This window comes from Megalops cyprinoides, chromosome 23, assembly GCF_013368585.1.
Source record: "Megalops cyprinoides isolate fMegCyp1 chromosome 23, fMegCyp1.pri, whole genome shotgun sequence".
NCBI classification, from domain to species: Eukaryota; Metazoa; Chordata; class Actinopteri; order Elopiformes; family Megalopidae; genus Megalops; species Megalops cyprinoides.
The window spans coordinates 13,102,128-13,119,128 of NC_050605.1; the positions used below are offsets into that span (position 1 = coordinate 13,102,128).

A 17,001-nucleotide genomic window follows, 5' to 3' on the forward strand; every position below is an offset into this window, starting at 1 on the left:
AAGTTTTTGTCATTGTAATCATTGTGTACATGCATCATCAGCTGTAAATATTCTCACTGTAAACATATTATATAATTTTTTCCCCAAGTCAAAAACAAATAGTTTACACTGATTTGTAAGACATGGTAAAGCCTGAGAAGTAGGGAAGGTCAAACTAAGTTGACCAATGTCATGAGAATGCTTTCCAGCAAGCACTAGTTTCTGTACATAAACTTCCTTTCTGGCATTGTATGCTCACCAGTTGGCAGGTCAGTGCAATGGCTTACTGAGGATTCACATGTTCTCTCAAACAGCCTAAAAGCTTACGCTAGTGGTATTTATATGGTAAGCTGCTAACTAGGTTACCAGCTACCTTGTTTGCTGTGTCTATGGTCCACCCTCCAGAATCACAGTAAAACATATAAATGGTGTAATATGTGATGTGTAGAGTAGGGGTACAATGGAAGTATGCATTTTGCATATTCTGAGGACAGACTGAGGAAAGAATGCATCTGCTGATTGTCATGGCATAACTGGAAACAGAGCTATCAGAAAGTTGGGAAAGTAGATAGGCTGAAGTTAATTGGTTGTGAATTGCAGCCACATAATTACCAATTGTATGGTTAAATTCTGGCTCAGAGCATCTGCAGCTACAGTCCAGAGCTTTCCATCATGCTTTACTTCTCTGGCACGGAGGAGGAGATATGCCGAAATGAAATGTACTTGTATTGCTTGTTCCTAATCTCATTTTATTTATCTTTGGTGTTCTATTGAAGGGTATTGATTTTTTGGGACTTGTGGACTCTGCCTACAAACAGGAGTATTGGTATTTTATGTATTTATTTGGTTGTTTTAGGTGATTCAGTTAAATTTTATTCTTATCTATAGACTCAGTGATAATGCAGTGATGTGTATTAAACGTGTTGTGGATATTCATCTGGGGGATATTTTGAACATACACATACAAGTCAATATGTTTTAAGGTGTTGCTTGAATAAGAGTATGTGATAAAAAGAATTTGATGCACACTGTCTCCAATACCCTTGACATGGGAATAAACTAATATTTTAATTTTGCCAGTTTTTAAAATCATCCACCATCCTTCAAACAGAGGTTACATGATGTTACACGGAAAATGTCGCATCTGTTTTGGAAGAGCCACTACAATAGCGAGCAGGTTAATCCAGTTATCTTTGTGGGCGTGTCAAATTTGGATACTGCTACGGTTCATTAAGGACTGTTTTATTTATTAGTTTATTTGCATGGATCACACTTTAAGTATTCTCTCTGATATTGTTTCAAACAAAGGGCAGACCATGAAGGGTAGATGTAATTAATGCAGATACCCAGTTAAGAGCACTGTGTTCAGGGCTACAAAACAGAATGCCTATGACACATTTCTTGTTTGTTTTTTTCACCTTTTTTGACACATTATGAAAGCTGGAGAGTTGAGGAAATATCTGTAGAAGGGTAGGGTATGGATGGGGAGCCTGACACTGTTCCTTGTTACCGCAGGACGATGTCAGTTTGGGGTATTATTATGCGGCTCAGAGAATATTGTACGCTTCATCTTACCTATATGGGACACTGGGGAATGTGTCTGTTTCTCATTATCCTGTTAAGCATTATCATAATTATGCTGTCCTTCTCAGCAGACCACAGTTCTGTGCAGCACCAGAGGTTGGGTAAAATCAATATTTAACCCACCCTTGAACCAGTTCAAACAGAGCTTTGAGAAAGAGTAAAATCATGAAAGAAAAAAATTCTTCCTCTCTCAGGGTCTGCAATATCATTTGCATTATACTCACAGTTGTGATTTAATTCCAGCATATTAAACAAAAGTCAACATTTTAATAAAATAAGCTTTGGCAGAAACGTAGACAAAAAAGTTATATTGAATTGCTCTTAACAGATTTATTGAGGCAAAAATGTGAAATTAGCTGCTGTCTATTTAACTTTTTATATTTTTACCAATGGTCTATATCATTACTATCTAGAAATTGTTTGAGAACCTACAAGATAAACACATTCAGTATCCCAGCTGGAAAACAAGCAAACCTATACTGGAGACACTCTTGAAATAACCCAATAAACATTGTGAATACATTTTTAATCTAGTTATATCCCTACATATTTTCTTAATTTAGTGTTGTTCAATAGAAATACATTTCCAGTGCTACTGACAAACATATGAACTTGAATCAGGTTGTTGATCTGATGGTATGAAAGCCAACACATTTCCTCACGTTTGGCTGTTGAGTTGTAAAGTACATTGTATAATTATGATGTGAAGTCCATAGTGCTAAAATTACTTTTTAACTAATGAATAATTGAGGTTTCCTTGGAGGGAACAATGACGGAAGAGACACCTATTTAAGCACCGTTCTCAGAATAAGTTAACGCTATTTGAAATTTAAATGACAGTAAGTACTGAACAGCACGTGTTCTGTCCAAATATTACAATGTTGAATGGGACTCCTTTCTCTCAGTCCAGACAATCGAAATAGCTGATTTACTATCAGTATTCTGAAGACAATGGTTCTTTATTTCACTGGTGAATAAAATTGTCTGCAGTAGAACTCATTACTCACAGGAACATGGAACACCCGGTACCAGTTACATACAGAAACAGTTACATACAGACGACTCATGTCAGAGAAGGGGATTGGTGACTTCAGGAATTTGGACCACTGCGCTTGGTACAATGCTTCTGTGCCTGCCACATTGATGGTATTCAGAACAATGAAAAAAAAAAACAACTTTTAGTTGGGGTCAGGAACATTGTAGGTTTTCAGTACAGTACATAAAGTATTATTTTCTGCAGAATTTGAAAAGAGCTGATTTGTGCTTAATCTTGCTTTTCAAATCATTTTGTTTGTGTAAGCTGTCTTAGTTTTTTTTATGAGTCTGAAGTGCTTTGACATTTTTTAATGAAAAGTCCTGTGAAAATGCATTTTGAATCATATTGTATCTTGATTGTATTCATTTGTCAAATGGACAGGAAGTGGAGGCTGTCACTCTGTTCTCACTGTGGTGTTTTAGTGGATGGCTCTACTTTATCCTGTCACCCCTGTTTTCAGGATATCACAAACATCCATTCTCTTTGTCCTTGAGCTTTCAAGGTTCAGACTTGGTGTCACACTGAAGGGACTCAGTGCTGTGTCTGTCCCTTCTGAGATTTCTCCTGTAGAATCAATGGCATATTTTGGTGAGAGCAAGATATTGCTGTCTGAAAGGAAGGGTGCACTTTCCTCTATGAATACATCAGCTGAGAGCTCGGGAGACTCAAACAAAAACAGCACAGACATGAAGATCAGGCAGAAAATGAACTCTTATGAACAATTTATGGAATTGTAATTATATTCAATTCACAGACACTTATTTTGCATATGTTTTGTGATGATTAATTAAAGCTAGAGTACTTGTCCTCCTCAGATTTTAGCATAACAGAGAATGAATGAAGCAGGGAATTTAACTACAGCATGGTTTCAATCAGAAATGTCTTTCTCTTCCTTTGATTCATTTTACTGATTATCAACAACGATTAGGGTGAAATGTGCCCTTAAAGCAACAGAGTTGAAGTTTCTTAATAGCTCCTCTATAGCTCCTCATGACAAACATTTGTCATGTTTTGGCTGCGAAATGTATTTGAAACCAATGCAGCCATTTTGACTGTCAGTTTTGTGAGCAGTGCACCGGGTCTTGCTCTGATTTGGCTGTGTTCCCGCAGATGAAGCTACAGGTTATGGCCCGGTGTTCGAGGAGCAGCCTATCGACCTCATCTATCCAGAGGAGTCACCTGAGGCCAAGATATCCCTGAACTGCAGAGCCCGAGCGAACCCACCAGCCACATACAAGTAACATACACCTTCTACCCTGTGCCCTTGTACCTCTGTCTGCACAAGTAACATAAACCTTTGTACTGCCAGTGACAAGACATCCATCATGTAATGTTTACTAAGGGGGTGATTCAATTGCTGTATACAGATGAAAGTCACCATAAACCAATTAAAGTGTGAGGTGTGTTACTTTGCAGCACATACTGCACACAATTCTCAGTATATTATATAGAAATAAAGGAGATGTGTTGCCTGAGTGATGTCAAAATGAAATGCAACCTTGCATATTACCGTCTGTAAGATCTCCCTTTCTGTCTGCACAAGTAACATGAACCTTTTACACTGCATTGTTTTACTCCTGGCTGTACAAAACATATACATTTTACCCACTGTGAATAAGTGACACATGCCTTTTGCCCAGTCTGAACAGGTAACATGCATGCTTGCAGTGTAGCATTTTACTAATCTCCACAGGTAACAGTCACTTTTTACCCCGGTCTGTGCGGATAAACGCATTTCCCTGTATCTTTTTGCCCCTGTCTGTCTGTCAGGTTCTCAGTGTGTGTCCTGCCTGGGGTCTGTATACCACATGCTCACTGAGCACTAACAGTGCTATCGTGCTCTGAAACTGTGCTCTGAGATGGCTCAGTCCTTTGATATGGGGTTGTCATCCTTGTCGACCCCCTGGCCCTACACTGTTTTAGGACCAGGAAACAATGTTATTCAGGCCTTCAAACTCTTGTACTTCCCTACTGCTCTTTCAAGGTCACCTCTAACAGTCCAGAACCCCTCTGTTCAGGCTGTGGTGTCTGTTCTGTTTGCAGTCATGTTATCATAGCCTTCTCCGCTATGAGAGTAAACACCATAACAAAAGAAGGAAAGCTGCCCCCTATGGTGTTTGATTAGTGTTAGTGTTACTATGTGAATACAGTTGAAAATTAGATGCAGATTCACCTTAACTGCGTTTCCATAATGTGCTTAGATTGGTAGGCATGAAATGGTCTATGTGAAAGCCTGTATGATCAGAAATTAAACAGCAGTTATGACCTCATGCAAAAGTCAGCGTTGGTAAGACAGGAGTACTCTATATTTGGGATGCAGAGTGGAGTTTTCTTTGAGAAACACAAAGAAACGTGGGTGGAATTTAATAATAGATCTAGTGTTGTAAATGAACATGCTTCATCAGCAATCTGAGAGGACATTAGGGTTTCTGTGCAGTGAAGTTAGACGACTCCATCATGGAAGGACGGATGCCCATGTCATTCCAGGTGGAGGCTGAATAACTGGGAGATCAACCTGTCGGAGCAACCTGACGAACACTACAGCCTGGTGGGAGGGAACCTGGTGATCAACAACCCCGTCAAGCACAAGCATGCTGGGAAGTATGTCTGCATCGCCCAGAATGAGTACGGAACCGTGTTCAGCAAGGAGGCCACCGTCGAGTTTGGCTGTGAGTTGATTGCGCAAACGCGTTTCATTATGTAATGCTTCGACGGCGCTTCTCTCGCGTCCTGTATTTTGAGCATTCGTTCCTTCCTACAACGTGATGTTATAACATCGCCGAAATAACGTTTCAAAGGTCACGAGCATGCCTGGGAAGCTGGAGGGCGATCTGCACAATTACGGAGGCTCGGCCCTCTCCTGTAGAAAATAAATTGGATATCATCAGACAATCCACAAGTGCCTCTGAATGAAGAGTTTCATTAATAAGCTGGTTCACTGCTATGGCAACCAGGTTTGAGGTGCAAGCCAAGGTTATTTTTAGCAACGGCGTAGAAATAGCAGTAAGTGGCATGAATGAACACTGCACTACGCTATGTTGTCAGGGATAAAGGTCGTTTGAATGCACCTGCGCACATTTTTATTCATAAGTAAAATTATTCATATGAGTAAATGTGGTGTGAATAAGGTTTGACTCTCTTGCTGTGTCACTGGCTAATTGGTGTGCATCACTGTCCGTAGACCTGGACATGTTTTCCACAGAGGAGAGGGAGGCCGTGCATGTGAGAGAGGGACAAGGGGCAGTTCTACTGTGTGCCCCACCCCTACATTACCCAGGTAACTGCTGTCCTTATTCACTGTATACTTACTTCCTGAGATTCCCCTTGACACCCTCGAGACTGGCAGATATATCTTCATTTTTATCTTCAGATATTTATTCTTGAGCGCTCTCGGAAGCATAACTATGCCGCACGTGTGCTGACTAGTAGATCATGTTTGCTGCACATTACAGACGACAAGCCTAAGTAGGGTGTGAACTCAGAGAAACCCTGCCCTCTGCTGGTGCCTTGGTGTACCACCAGTGACGAGATTCACATCCATCATGTAATGTTTACTGAGGGGGAAATTCAATTGCTGTATACAGATGAAAGTCCTCACAAATCAATTAAAGTGTGAGGTGTGTTACTTTCCAGCATACCCTGCACTCTGTTTTCAGTATATTAAATAAAAATAATGGATGTGTATTGTCTAAGCGATGTTAAAATGAAATGCAACCTTGCATACTATTGACCGTAAGATCTCCCTTTTCACTTGACTGAGTAGACCCCTGAGTGTTATCTAACACGTTCAGTCAATGTAGATGCAACCAAGAACCCGTGATGTGTTCACTCGACTATTAATCTCATGTAAAGCCAGGGTGAAATTGTTGAAGGGCTGTGGGTTGATCCCGTCCGCGTTGCTAGAAGCGGGCACAGTGGGGGCGCCTTTAACCCACGCTCCTCTTCCTCTCCAGGGGAGCTGTCCTTTCGCTGGATGCTGAACGAGTTTCCCATCTTCATTCCCCTGGATAAGAGGAGGTTCGTCTCCCAGGCGACCGGGAATCTTTACATCTCCAAGGTGGAGTCCGCGGACAGCGGGAACTACTCCTGCTTTGTCTCCAGCCCCTCCATTGCAAAGAGCGTCTTCAGCAAGTTCATCCCTCTGGTCCCCTTGGCTGAGCGTAAGTACCGGGGGGTGGAAGTGTTGCGTCAACGCCAAGGAAAAGGGTTCATAACTCTAGGAAGTTGAAAAGTCTGAGGTCGCAGCATAATGTACCATTAAGCAAAGTACTTAACTGATTTCTTCAGCAATGCACAGCTGTGTATATGGAGTACTTGAAAGTTGTAGCTACAGTGTATGCGGCTATCCAAAATAAGGTAGCCAAGGCAAAAAGAAAAGATTTTTAAAGAAAACCTTGTATTTTCCTGCACATTTCATGATATTTTTTGAGTTCAGTCAAAAGGCTGTTTTTCTAACACATACCTATACTTGTCTTCATAAAAACAGCCGAGGTTAAGGGATCGTCAATATTTTGGTGAAACGTATAAGCCCCCTTTGGTGAAATTCACACGTGGCACTGAGGCAGTTGCCAGCTGAGCATCAGCTGAGTGGAGGATCACCCAGAGTGGGCAAACACGGGCCTGGCCGGAGAGAGGGAGAGAGAGAGCGGGAGAGGGAGCCTTCTTTCTGAAAGCATGGCTTTAGTGTCAGGACAGCCTTTGTCCGCGTCTGAAAGTGGAAAGGTCTGTAAGGAGAGTTGAAAGGAAGGCAGCTGCTCCAGGATTTCGGAAAGGTCCATTAATTATTCCTTGTTTGTGTTCTGGGCTTAGTCCCTCTTGTTTGCCTGCATGCATTCCGTCTTAAAGGCACAGCGGCGAGCTTTCCGGATGTAAACAGATTCCCCGGTTTTTCTTGCTCTCTCTTTAGGAGATTGTTGTTGAAATGGTTTTAGCTGTAGCAGTAATGCACTTCAGAAAGATGAATCGCCATCCTGCTCTTTCAGAGATTGCTTTGTGATGATTATTTTGTAGTACATTCTAACCTTCAGGCTGTGACATGCTCTACATTTTGAGGTCTATTTGTTCTGAAGGACACATATAAACACGGTTATTGTGTGCTGTCTGTAGTCAGTCTACCCTGTCATATCTGAGTCAGGTGTTTACAGCGGTAACCCTCTAACCAGATACATTTTTCCAGCTATGAACTTGGTTTTTATGGGTAATTTCATGCTTTTGCGAACATGATTTGACATCTAAATGATAACATGGAATATAGTCAACTGACACTGATTTGATACTTGTTTCTTCCTCAGGTCCAGTGAGAAAATACCCTGCTGATATAAGAGTCAAGTTTCCGGAAACTTACGCACTAGTTGGCCAGAATATCACACTGGAATGCTTTGCACTGGGAAAGTGAGTTGCAAAATCATTTTTTTCCACAGCCAATATAAATCTATTTGATGCAGGAAGTTTGATCCAAATGAGGGCACTTTTTACTTTTTTTTTCATTTTTTTCATCATTCAATTTGTCATTCCTTTATCAGGGATTGAACCACATAATTAATGAGTCATATATAAACATATATAATATATATGTAGAGAGAGAGAAGAAAGAGAGAGAGAGTCTTATTGGTTTATCCTTATGTATTATGCTTGTCGCGGTCATGTCTGGTGACACATTAGTGACATTAGTTAGATTAGTTACATTTCCACATCTCTCCGAGTGGAGAGAGAAGGGTACAGACGTCCTAATCGTGCTGGTGGCGTTCTCTTAGCCCTATCCCGGAGATCCGCTGGAGGAAGGTGAGCGATCAGTTACCCGCCAACCACGAGATCAGCATGGCAGGAACGTTCCTCCACATCTTCAACGTGCAGACGGAAGACGAGGGCCAATACGAGTGTGAGGCCATGAACTCCAAAGGGAAGGACTGGCACAATGACTGGCTCCACGTGGAAGGTGCAGTCACATTTCCTTTTACTCTCTATTACATCCTGGCATCACCGTGTATGTTTCACAGACCATATTAACACCTGACCCGCACTAAACTGCTCCTTTAGTCAGTGAGCTTGTTGAATTTTGTCCCAGATCAGTGCTGATGGGTCTCTAAATAATACGTATAACAGAAAGGAGCAAGAAAGCTGCTGAGGATATACAAGCCTTGTGAGTTACTTCAGATTTTTGATGATATTTCTTTCCATTAGCTCTACCTATAAATTCGTGTTCATCTCTCCACAGCTTCCCCTGAGTGGGTGGAGCATATCAGTAACATGGAGAAAGACATCGGCAGTGACCTCACCATGTCATGTGTAGCTACCGGCAAACCATTGCCAGAGGTCCGCTGGCTTAAAAATGGAGACCCGGTAAGGACCTAACTTCATTAAGACACCCAGTCTCAGGGTACAACGTCAGAGATCTCACTGTATTGTTTCTTAACAGATTGTATTGCTTCCTTAACAATGTTGCCTGACGCAGTTCTAAAAGAACCCAAGGCCATGTATTAGACATGTTATTACCACAACACAAAAACTGAACTGGTACCTAATTATTGGGAAGACAGACAAACAAACACGCTTTATCAGTCACATATTGATCAGCGCCAAGGAGGCCCGGTGTGACCTCTGTGCCCATGCTGCTTTTCAGTTAGGAAAAGACGAGCTGAAGTTCAGCAGCCTCACAGTCGAGGACTCCGGCATGTACCAGTGCATCGCTGAGAACAAGCACGGATCCATCTTCGCGAACGCCGAGCTGCGCGTGATCGGTGAGTAATAGGGTGCGACACGGTGAGGAGTGGGACGACACACGTGCTGCAGGGGATGCTGGGAAATAAACACATCCCACGCACAGGAGCGGCAGGAAAGGGGAAACAGGCTCTGCACATAATTAGGACACAAATGCAGACCTGCACATTCACAAGTACCCACAAATCTATCTCTGTGTGTCTGTGCTTTGTTGCTATTTCTGTAATAATTTACCATAACTGAATCGCACACTTCCAACAGGGAAGAATGAAGGATGTTTTTTTTTTAAAAAGACATGCAAAATACAATTTTGCATTTTTTCCCCTTGTACACAGCTTGTGCCCCTACGTTTGAGCACAACCCTGTGAAGAAGAAGGTTCTGGGGGCCAAAAACGGGAGGGTGGTCATAGAGTGCAAGCCGAAGGCCGCCCCCAGGCCCCGGATCTCGTGGAGCAAAGGGACGGAGCTACTGTCCAATTCCTCACGGTCAGCGAGGGTGGGGGTGTGTGTGTGGGTGGGGGTGGGGGGGGGGGGGGCAGGCTAATGAGCGAAGGGGATTCCCAGGCTGCCAATGACATAAAGCCCCATTAAAACCCTCAGCAGACTGCTCAGCCTCGGCTCGATGTTCCTCACTGACAAAGCAAGTCAAATCAGCAATCAGGAAGCTGACATCCAGAAGAGTGTCAGGAATGCTTTCCATCACCGCAAGAAAATACTGCAGACTACGCCCCAGGATGTCGTCATCTGGGACGAGTCCCAGACTGAATTGATATTTGTTAACATGGGAGAGAAAAATGACCAAATGACCAAATAATCCACATATTTAGGTAAAGCTGAGGTCTTAACTAAAGATTCAGATCTTCAAGAACTGAAATTTAGTAGTTTAAACATTACAAAACAATGTCTGTAGACTTTGAATCAGGTGTGGAAAACCTTTAGGCTGGGCTGTGCTATGTGGTACTGCAGTATTCTCTGGTTGGTAAAAACTGTATCAAAAGAGCTCAAAGCTTTCATAGTAATACTGCCAATCATGCCCACATTTACAGAAGTCAAGCTGGGTTATGTCAGGGCAAGTTTGTGGACTCATTTAGAGGCAGACATAAATAAGTACTTTAATTCAGTCACGAAACCCTCAGCTCCTGAATACGGACAATTAAATGTAACCGCAATCACTCTAATACACATTCTTGACTGTGCAGCAATCAGTGTAGAGATTTGCCTGTATGTGGTCTGTTATGCATTTGGATAGCTTGTTTGTCTGCAATGTTTTTTTTTTAAACTGTTCCTCTGTACCATGGCAGAATACGCATATGGTATGATGGCAGTCTGGAGATCCTCAACGTGACAAAGCTGGATGAAGGGAAGTACACCTGCTTTGCAGAGAATGACAGGGGGAAGGCCAATAGCACCGGGGCATTGACCATCACAGGTAACCTCACATTTGAACAGTAACATTAAATTACATTACATTACATTACATTATTGTCATTTAGGAGACACTCTAATTCAGAGTGACTTACATGCAGTAGGTTACAGTTTTATCCCATTTATACAGCTGGATATTTACTGGGGAGATTGTGGGCTAAGTACCTTGCCCAAGGGTACAACAGCAGTGCCCTTGCGGGGAAATGAACCAGCAACCTTTTGGTTACGAGCCCTGCTCCTTACCACTACACCACACTGCTGTCCACATTCATCCCTGTTAACTCCAGTAATGCTTTTCTCCGAGTCTTTTGTAGAATTTTTCTTCTTCTTCATTTGCTTATTATTTTCAGCATTATGACTGTAGTTATTAGTCTTTATCCAGCACATGCTTTAACCTAGGGCACCTGACAGAACAGGTTGACATCATACTGACTCTTGCTTTGATGTATTTTTGCCCGATTAAACTGTGATAAAAAGCTGCAAATGGCCGATCCATTTGTCTGTGGCTCCTGGTGCAGCATGACACAGAGAGAGACATTTACAGAAGGAAATGACTGCCCTCCTTTTCCTTCCTCACTCATTCCTCCTTGTCATTCATGTTGCCAGGCGATGGTTGCTGTTATGCACCAGTGGCTGCGGATGTCTGTGAATGCTTCTGGGCATATGGCTTTAGTCCCCCTCATTCATTTTTATATTCTCCCTCCCCCACCCTGCCTTTTGTGGTGTAATAATAATTAGCCATCCCACTAATTGTGCCCTAGTTCCCAGAACTTGGATGGATCCTTCCTGTAGCATTTGGTATGCAATATAGTATAGTACTGTAATATAGTAATTTGATATAGTGCAATGCAGCTCTTATAATTCATTGTTAGGCACTATAAACACATTAGTGTGATGCTCTTAAGGATAATAGCTAAGCACTATTCGGAGTCAGGAATAGTAACTGTTGTATGCCTATATTTTAGCACTGTCTTTTAGCTTAGTGCTCAGTTCATCATGTTACTGGCTAGTCTGTGCCAATAATGTTCATTTTCCTTTCTAAAGTGGTTACAGGAATAGCCTTTTATATGTTCGTATTTTCTGCCCATCTTCTCAGCTCGTAGTCCAGTCCCTGCTACAACTTTGCATTGACTGGACTCATGCACCTCTGTCCGGAGAGACTGCGCAGCATTTGCCATCTACTGTGGCCGAAATATAAATACTACCAACCACCTGACATTATGTGCTGCACTTTAGATTCCGCGTGTGTGTCCTGAAGCACCCTCTCTTATCCTCTGTGCATATTCTTATTACTCTCTTCACCACACCTCTACTGAAAAGCTGATGCTGCCTTCCTCATCTGGCCAGCATTGTGCATTCTATGCCCCCTAGTGGTGAAACTGGCCAATGCAATTTGCAACGTCCTCATGTTATTTGTATAAGCGGATTGGGTACGTGCATATTGTGGAGGACACAGTGTAAACTGCTTTGAATGCAGGCGCCATAAGTTTGTAAGATAATGCGATTTAGATTCTCTATATGACTTACAATTAAGTGTGACGGAAAGCAGCAGGACAGGAGGAAACTGCAGGCTGACTGTGCCGGTCCCATTTGTTTCAGAGGCTACAAAGATCACCCTGGCTCCATCCAATGCAGACGTGACAGTGGGAGAGAGCGCTCGGATGCAGTGCGCAGCGTCACATGACTCCAGCCTGGACATCACCTTCATCTGGTCTGTGGACATGCGTGTCATCGACTTCGACCGTGAGAAAGAGCACTACCAGCGCGTTATGGTAGGCTTTAAGCCCGAGACACCAGCGGCGAGATGTTGAAATTTTCTCACACCCCTTATGTCATTCCTTTTTTTCTGCATCCCCTTTTGCTGTGAGCCACATCATTCACTACATACGCAGTATGCTGTTGTTGCTCTGTTATGGGAGGGAAATGTTTCCTGCAGTAATTTATTTGACCACTAAGGGGCAGTTTTTAATCATTTTTGAGTCAAAATGGCATTGGGCAACACTGTAGTAACAGCATGTCTAGTGAAAAATTTGGTTCCTCTCATTTATTCATTGTCTTAAAGTTATTAATTTTCAAGTCATGCTTATTATTTTGCGTTGTGTTTAAGCTAAACATTTAATAACATTTAATATGTAAAGTCTTGTGAGATGTGAGATTACACCAGCCAGTGGCTGTTTTTTTTTAGTACCGTCCTTTTTAAATAGCGTTTCAATGCTATTAAAAACTAGTCTTTTTTGAGACCAGTGCTGTTTGGTGTTTTTCTCCCTGTCCAAGTCATTCTGTCTAAGTCTAAGCCGGTTAAACTTCATTAATGGATGACTGAAACTTGAATCTTTCACTCAATCAGCTCTTGAGTCAATGTGAATCTGTGAGTTAAACGTTGTAAGAATAGCATGACTTGCAAATGACAAATGAACAGTTAGAGCTGGTAAAAATAGCACTAACAATAGTCAGAGCTTCATTTCTAACACATTTCCCAAAGGTTATGGCCAGACCATAGTCATTAAAGCCAGTAACACAATGGATGTGCTGTTTCTCACTTTATGAGCCCAGAGAGAGATGCGTTTCAAATATTATTCACTACACTGGAGATTTTCTTGGTATTCTGTGATGGGAAGCAGTCTGACAAGTACTGCCCCTTAGGGAAGTTCTCTGCAGAGTGTAATACAGTCTATTACATCTGTCTGTCAGAGAGCCAAGATTGAGATGGAATCAAATGTGTCTGTTTGCACACCAATGGAATGTGTTGTGTCCTGGTCAGAGTCGAGATTCGAGCGGGGAGTTGAGAATCATAAACACCCAGCTAAAGCATGCCGGACGCTACACCTGCACGGCCCAGACCATCGTGGACAACGTCACGGCCTCGGCTGACCTGGTCGTCAGAGGTGAGCCACTCGAGAGAGGGGGAAATGTGAAGCAACCAGGTGGCATCGGTGTTAGGGAACTGAGCTTGGAACTGGAGGATGGCAGGTTCTCCTCCTGAGCTGGGCTGTGCTGGTATTTAACCTTAGTTAATCCAGTACATAACTCGAAAAAAGAACCTGTCTTAATTCCTACTGTTTTTATACTGCTTCGGTGTTGTTCCAGTACTAATGAGAAGATCAGCTCAATTTATATTTGCAGTGGTTTCTGTAGATCAGCCTCTTTAACTGAAAGATAACTCTTTAACTGGATGATCTGAATGGCTGGGAGCTGGTATTCTCGCATGGTTTTCCTCCCTCGTGCGTCTAGCTTACCAGGACAGGGACAGGACAGCAAAGAGTTCAGTGAAGAATAAAGGCGTAACTGGAAATCATTGATTGTTTTTTTTTTCCACACAGCTATTAATGCATATTAAAGAATGAAGCAGAGAGTGCTGAAGACCAGGCCTGACTCACTGCTAGACACATATTGGACTAAAGTGACAAGCCTAGATGGGCTAAATGATTTATTCTCACTTTAAACTACTTATGTTCTTAAGCAATTATCATCATTATTATTGCTGTCTTTTTCATCTTAAATCTGTTTTTTTTTTAGTTTCACACCATACACAGCTGGATTTGCTATGTGGCATTACAGATGTGCATTCATCAGATTTATTATTTTCATTATTGCATTTGTAATGTTGGCAACATGTTAATATACTTTACAGGAATGCAGTTAGGGCTGTCAGTACGTATGATGAAGTGAGAACTAAGTTTCAGCTCACAGAGGTGCTCACATTGTGTCTTGCTCCATAACATTCTACATGCGTGTTTCCTATTTGGGGATGTCAATGAAAAAGTTATGAAAAGCCAGCACACAATTCAGCACTGATCTCCTGTACTGTTTATCGGGTCAAACCCAGATGGCAGACTTTGATGCTCTGGTACAGTACAGTAAATCCAGCAATGTTTTACAAGAAGCTGTAAACATAATAGCAGCACAGAAAGAGGATGTAATAATTCATCTGGAAAAAACGTTATTAATAAGAACGGCTCTCCTCTGTACTTTGGGTCTGGGCCTGTGCCTGTGTCTCACGCAATGGGAGGGGTGTGTGTGTGTGTGTGTGTGTGTGTGTGTGTGTGTGTGTGTGTGTGTGCGCGTGTCCCACCAGAGTCATCAATCTGTGCTCCATTTGCTGGGTTAATCCATCAACTCTGAGGTTCCTATTACGCACTGTGAAAACTTTCCGTGGAGAGGAATGGCTTCCTTTTCTGGAATGATGCCAACAAGAGGCAGGAAAATTGGGGAGGAATTAAGTTTCATTGAGCCCCATATGAAGTAAAACTATCATCCCAAACTGTCCTCAGGAAAGGTCAGACTCATTTTTAAGCTGCTCAGTTAAATAGTACAGAAAGCTGTCATGAACAAATTATTCACTAGACACCAAGACCATTTAGTTTATATATTTAAGCAACGGTTGTCAGTTCAGTACATCCTAATGTGTTGTATGTACTAACAGAGCATGTATATGGAATACAATTAGCACATTATCTGTTGGTTGAGGCTACACCTAACCAAAGCATATGTCTGTCTCTCTCTCACACTCTCTATATCTCTCTCTCCATCAAAGGTTAAAGACACTGACATTCAGTACAACTTGTTGGTTCGCAGTTTCCATCGCTGTCTTTTTAGTGTTGTGCCAGCCTCCCATATGTGATTGGGAAAAGTTATTGTTGGCTTCGAGCTAAAATGCTGCAGATGTTTCATGCTGTGAAAGGGCAGGTAAGACAATCACTCCATGAAGCACTGCAGGTTACAAATTGGACAAGGCATGAACAAAATAGCTCATTGTAAGGAGGTCTTTAGTTACAGCTGATTTGCAAAACTAACACTGTTAAATTTACTTACTTGCCTCTTGGAAAAAAAATGGAAAAGAAAGCATCCGGTGTGATGTCAAAGTAGGGTTTGAATCTGTCAAGCAACTCTGGACATGGTCTTAGTACTAACTACAGTCCATTACACTAACAGCAGTCCACCACAAGTCCACTGTTTGCTTTCTCCACACTGATGACCAAACAAGACAACGGCAGGGCGACAATCACAATAATCTTTATAAAGAACTTCATTTAGTACAGTGTAAGCTGCAGTTTACCCCATTTACAGTACCCCACTATCCCTGATGATGTGATCTAGTCTGCTTTACACTGTAAATTTACCATGAAATGTTATTCTTGATTGTTATTTTGATTCTTGATCAAGGCCTTTATTTTCAAGCAGTCAAAACCCTCAGTCAGTCTAAATCAATCACAAAACTTTTCCTGAGTATTTCTTTAGTGCTAGTTCTCTGAACAATACCTAAAATATCTGCAGTGCGCTGTGATGTTTACTTGAATGTGTGGCATTCTGTGCTTATTGCGGTAGTTTTGACTAAAAGGAGCACATTATTCAGTGTTAATGTTCTAAATGAAGTTTGATAGCGCCTTCTTTCCCTGCCAGCTCATTCAGGCACACCTCAAGCTTGACAGATGGGAGTCGGAAAGCGTGAGATTTTGTGGTGAGGCTGGGTGGCTCACGGCTGGGCGTTGAATAGAGCGCGCGCTGCTGTTTTCCTATCCTTTGTTAAGTGTTTCCCCAAGGTGTAAAGGAGCCCTTCGGATGGCACAGAGCCCAGATGGCTATGCGCTCTGCTGCTGCCACCTTTCTGCTTTAAAGCGCGGATTAGCGACAGCGTGGCGGCTGAACCCACGCTGAAAGAGACCGAAACAGGAGCCCTGTGAGGCACTCTAACACAGCAGGAACATTACATATTCACAGCAACAACAGCGGCCCAGAGACATAGATTTGCCACTGCTTACGAGGAAGTAAAGCTCTGGGAGCACATCGCCTGTGTGAAATGTTACTGTGTGTGTTTTGTATGTGTACTGTTCCATTTCAGCGAAAGCTGCACTAAAATAGAAATGGAAGATTTCACACTGACAATTGGGAATGATAAGGTGGTGTCATTTTAACATGGCTAGATAATAAATGCTGCACAATGAAAGCAAAAACTTGGATATTGTTTCATGCCATAAATTGGCATGTTATGAATAAATGATTTCGCATCTGTATGATCCAAGGACTCCATCTTTACAAAGTAAATTCCTAATAAATAATCTGATCTCTCAGGAGCATGTTACAAGCTCTATTCCCCACATCTTTGGGAATACAAGTCAGAAAATGCGATCAGTTGCAGAGCTAACTCCGATGTTCTACACAACACTAATCGTTAATAAACTGAATCACAGAACAGCGTCTCGACACTTACACAATAGGATGGGGAACCGTAGCTGTTCCGCAGCTCTGCTTGAATGCACTTC

General features: G+C 42.2%; 1 protein-coding gene across 3 annotated transcripts in view; it reads left to right on the forward strand.

The window, feature by feature from the left end:
* Positions 1-17,001, forward strand: part of LOC118770149 (contactin-1a-like) — a 56,577-nt gene that overhangs the window by 31,049 nt on the left and 8,527 nt on the right. For all 3 annotated transcript variants that reach the window (XM_036517625.1, XM_036517627.1, XM_036517626.1), the window contains 12 exons: positions 3,710-3,836; positions 5,087-5,268; positions 5,781-5,876; positions 6,553-6,759; positions 7,891-7,990; positions 8,353-8,534; positions 8,814-8,938; positions 9,219-9,336; positions 9,652-9,802; positions 10,618-10,745; positions 12,341-12,513; positions 13,503-13,626. In XM_036517625.1, coding sequence (XP_036373518.1) covers positions 3,710-3,836; positions 5,087-5,268; positions 5,781-5,876; positions 6,553-6,759; positions 7,891-7,990; positions 8,353-8,534; positions 8,814-8,938; positions 9,219-9,336; positions 9,652-9,802; positions 10,618-10,745; positions 12,341-12,513; positions 13,503-13,626 — 1,713 coding nt within the window. The remainder of the gene's footprint in view (positions 1-3,709; positions 3,837-5,086; positions 5,269-5,780; positions 5,877-6,552; positions 6,760-7,890; positions 7,991-8,352; positions 8,535-8,813; positions 8,939-9,218; positions 9,337-9,651; positions 9,803-10,617; positions 10,746-12,340; positions 12,514-13,502; positions 13,627-17,001) is intronic.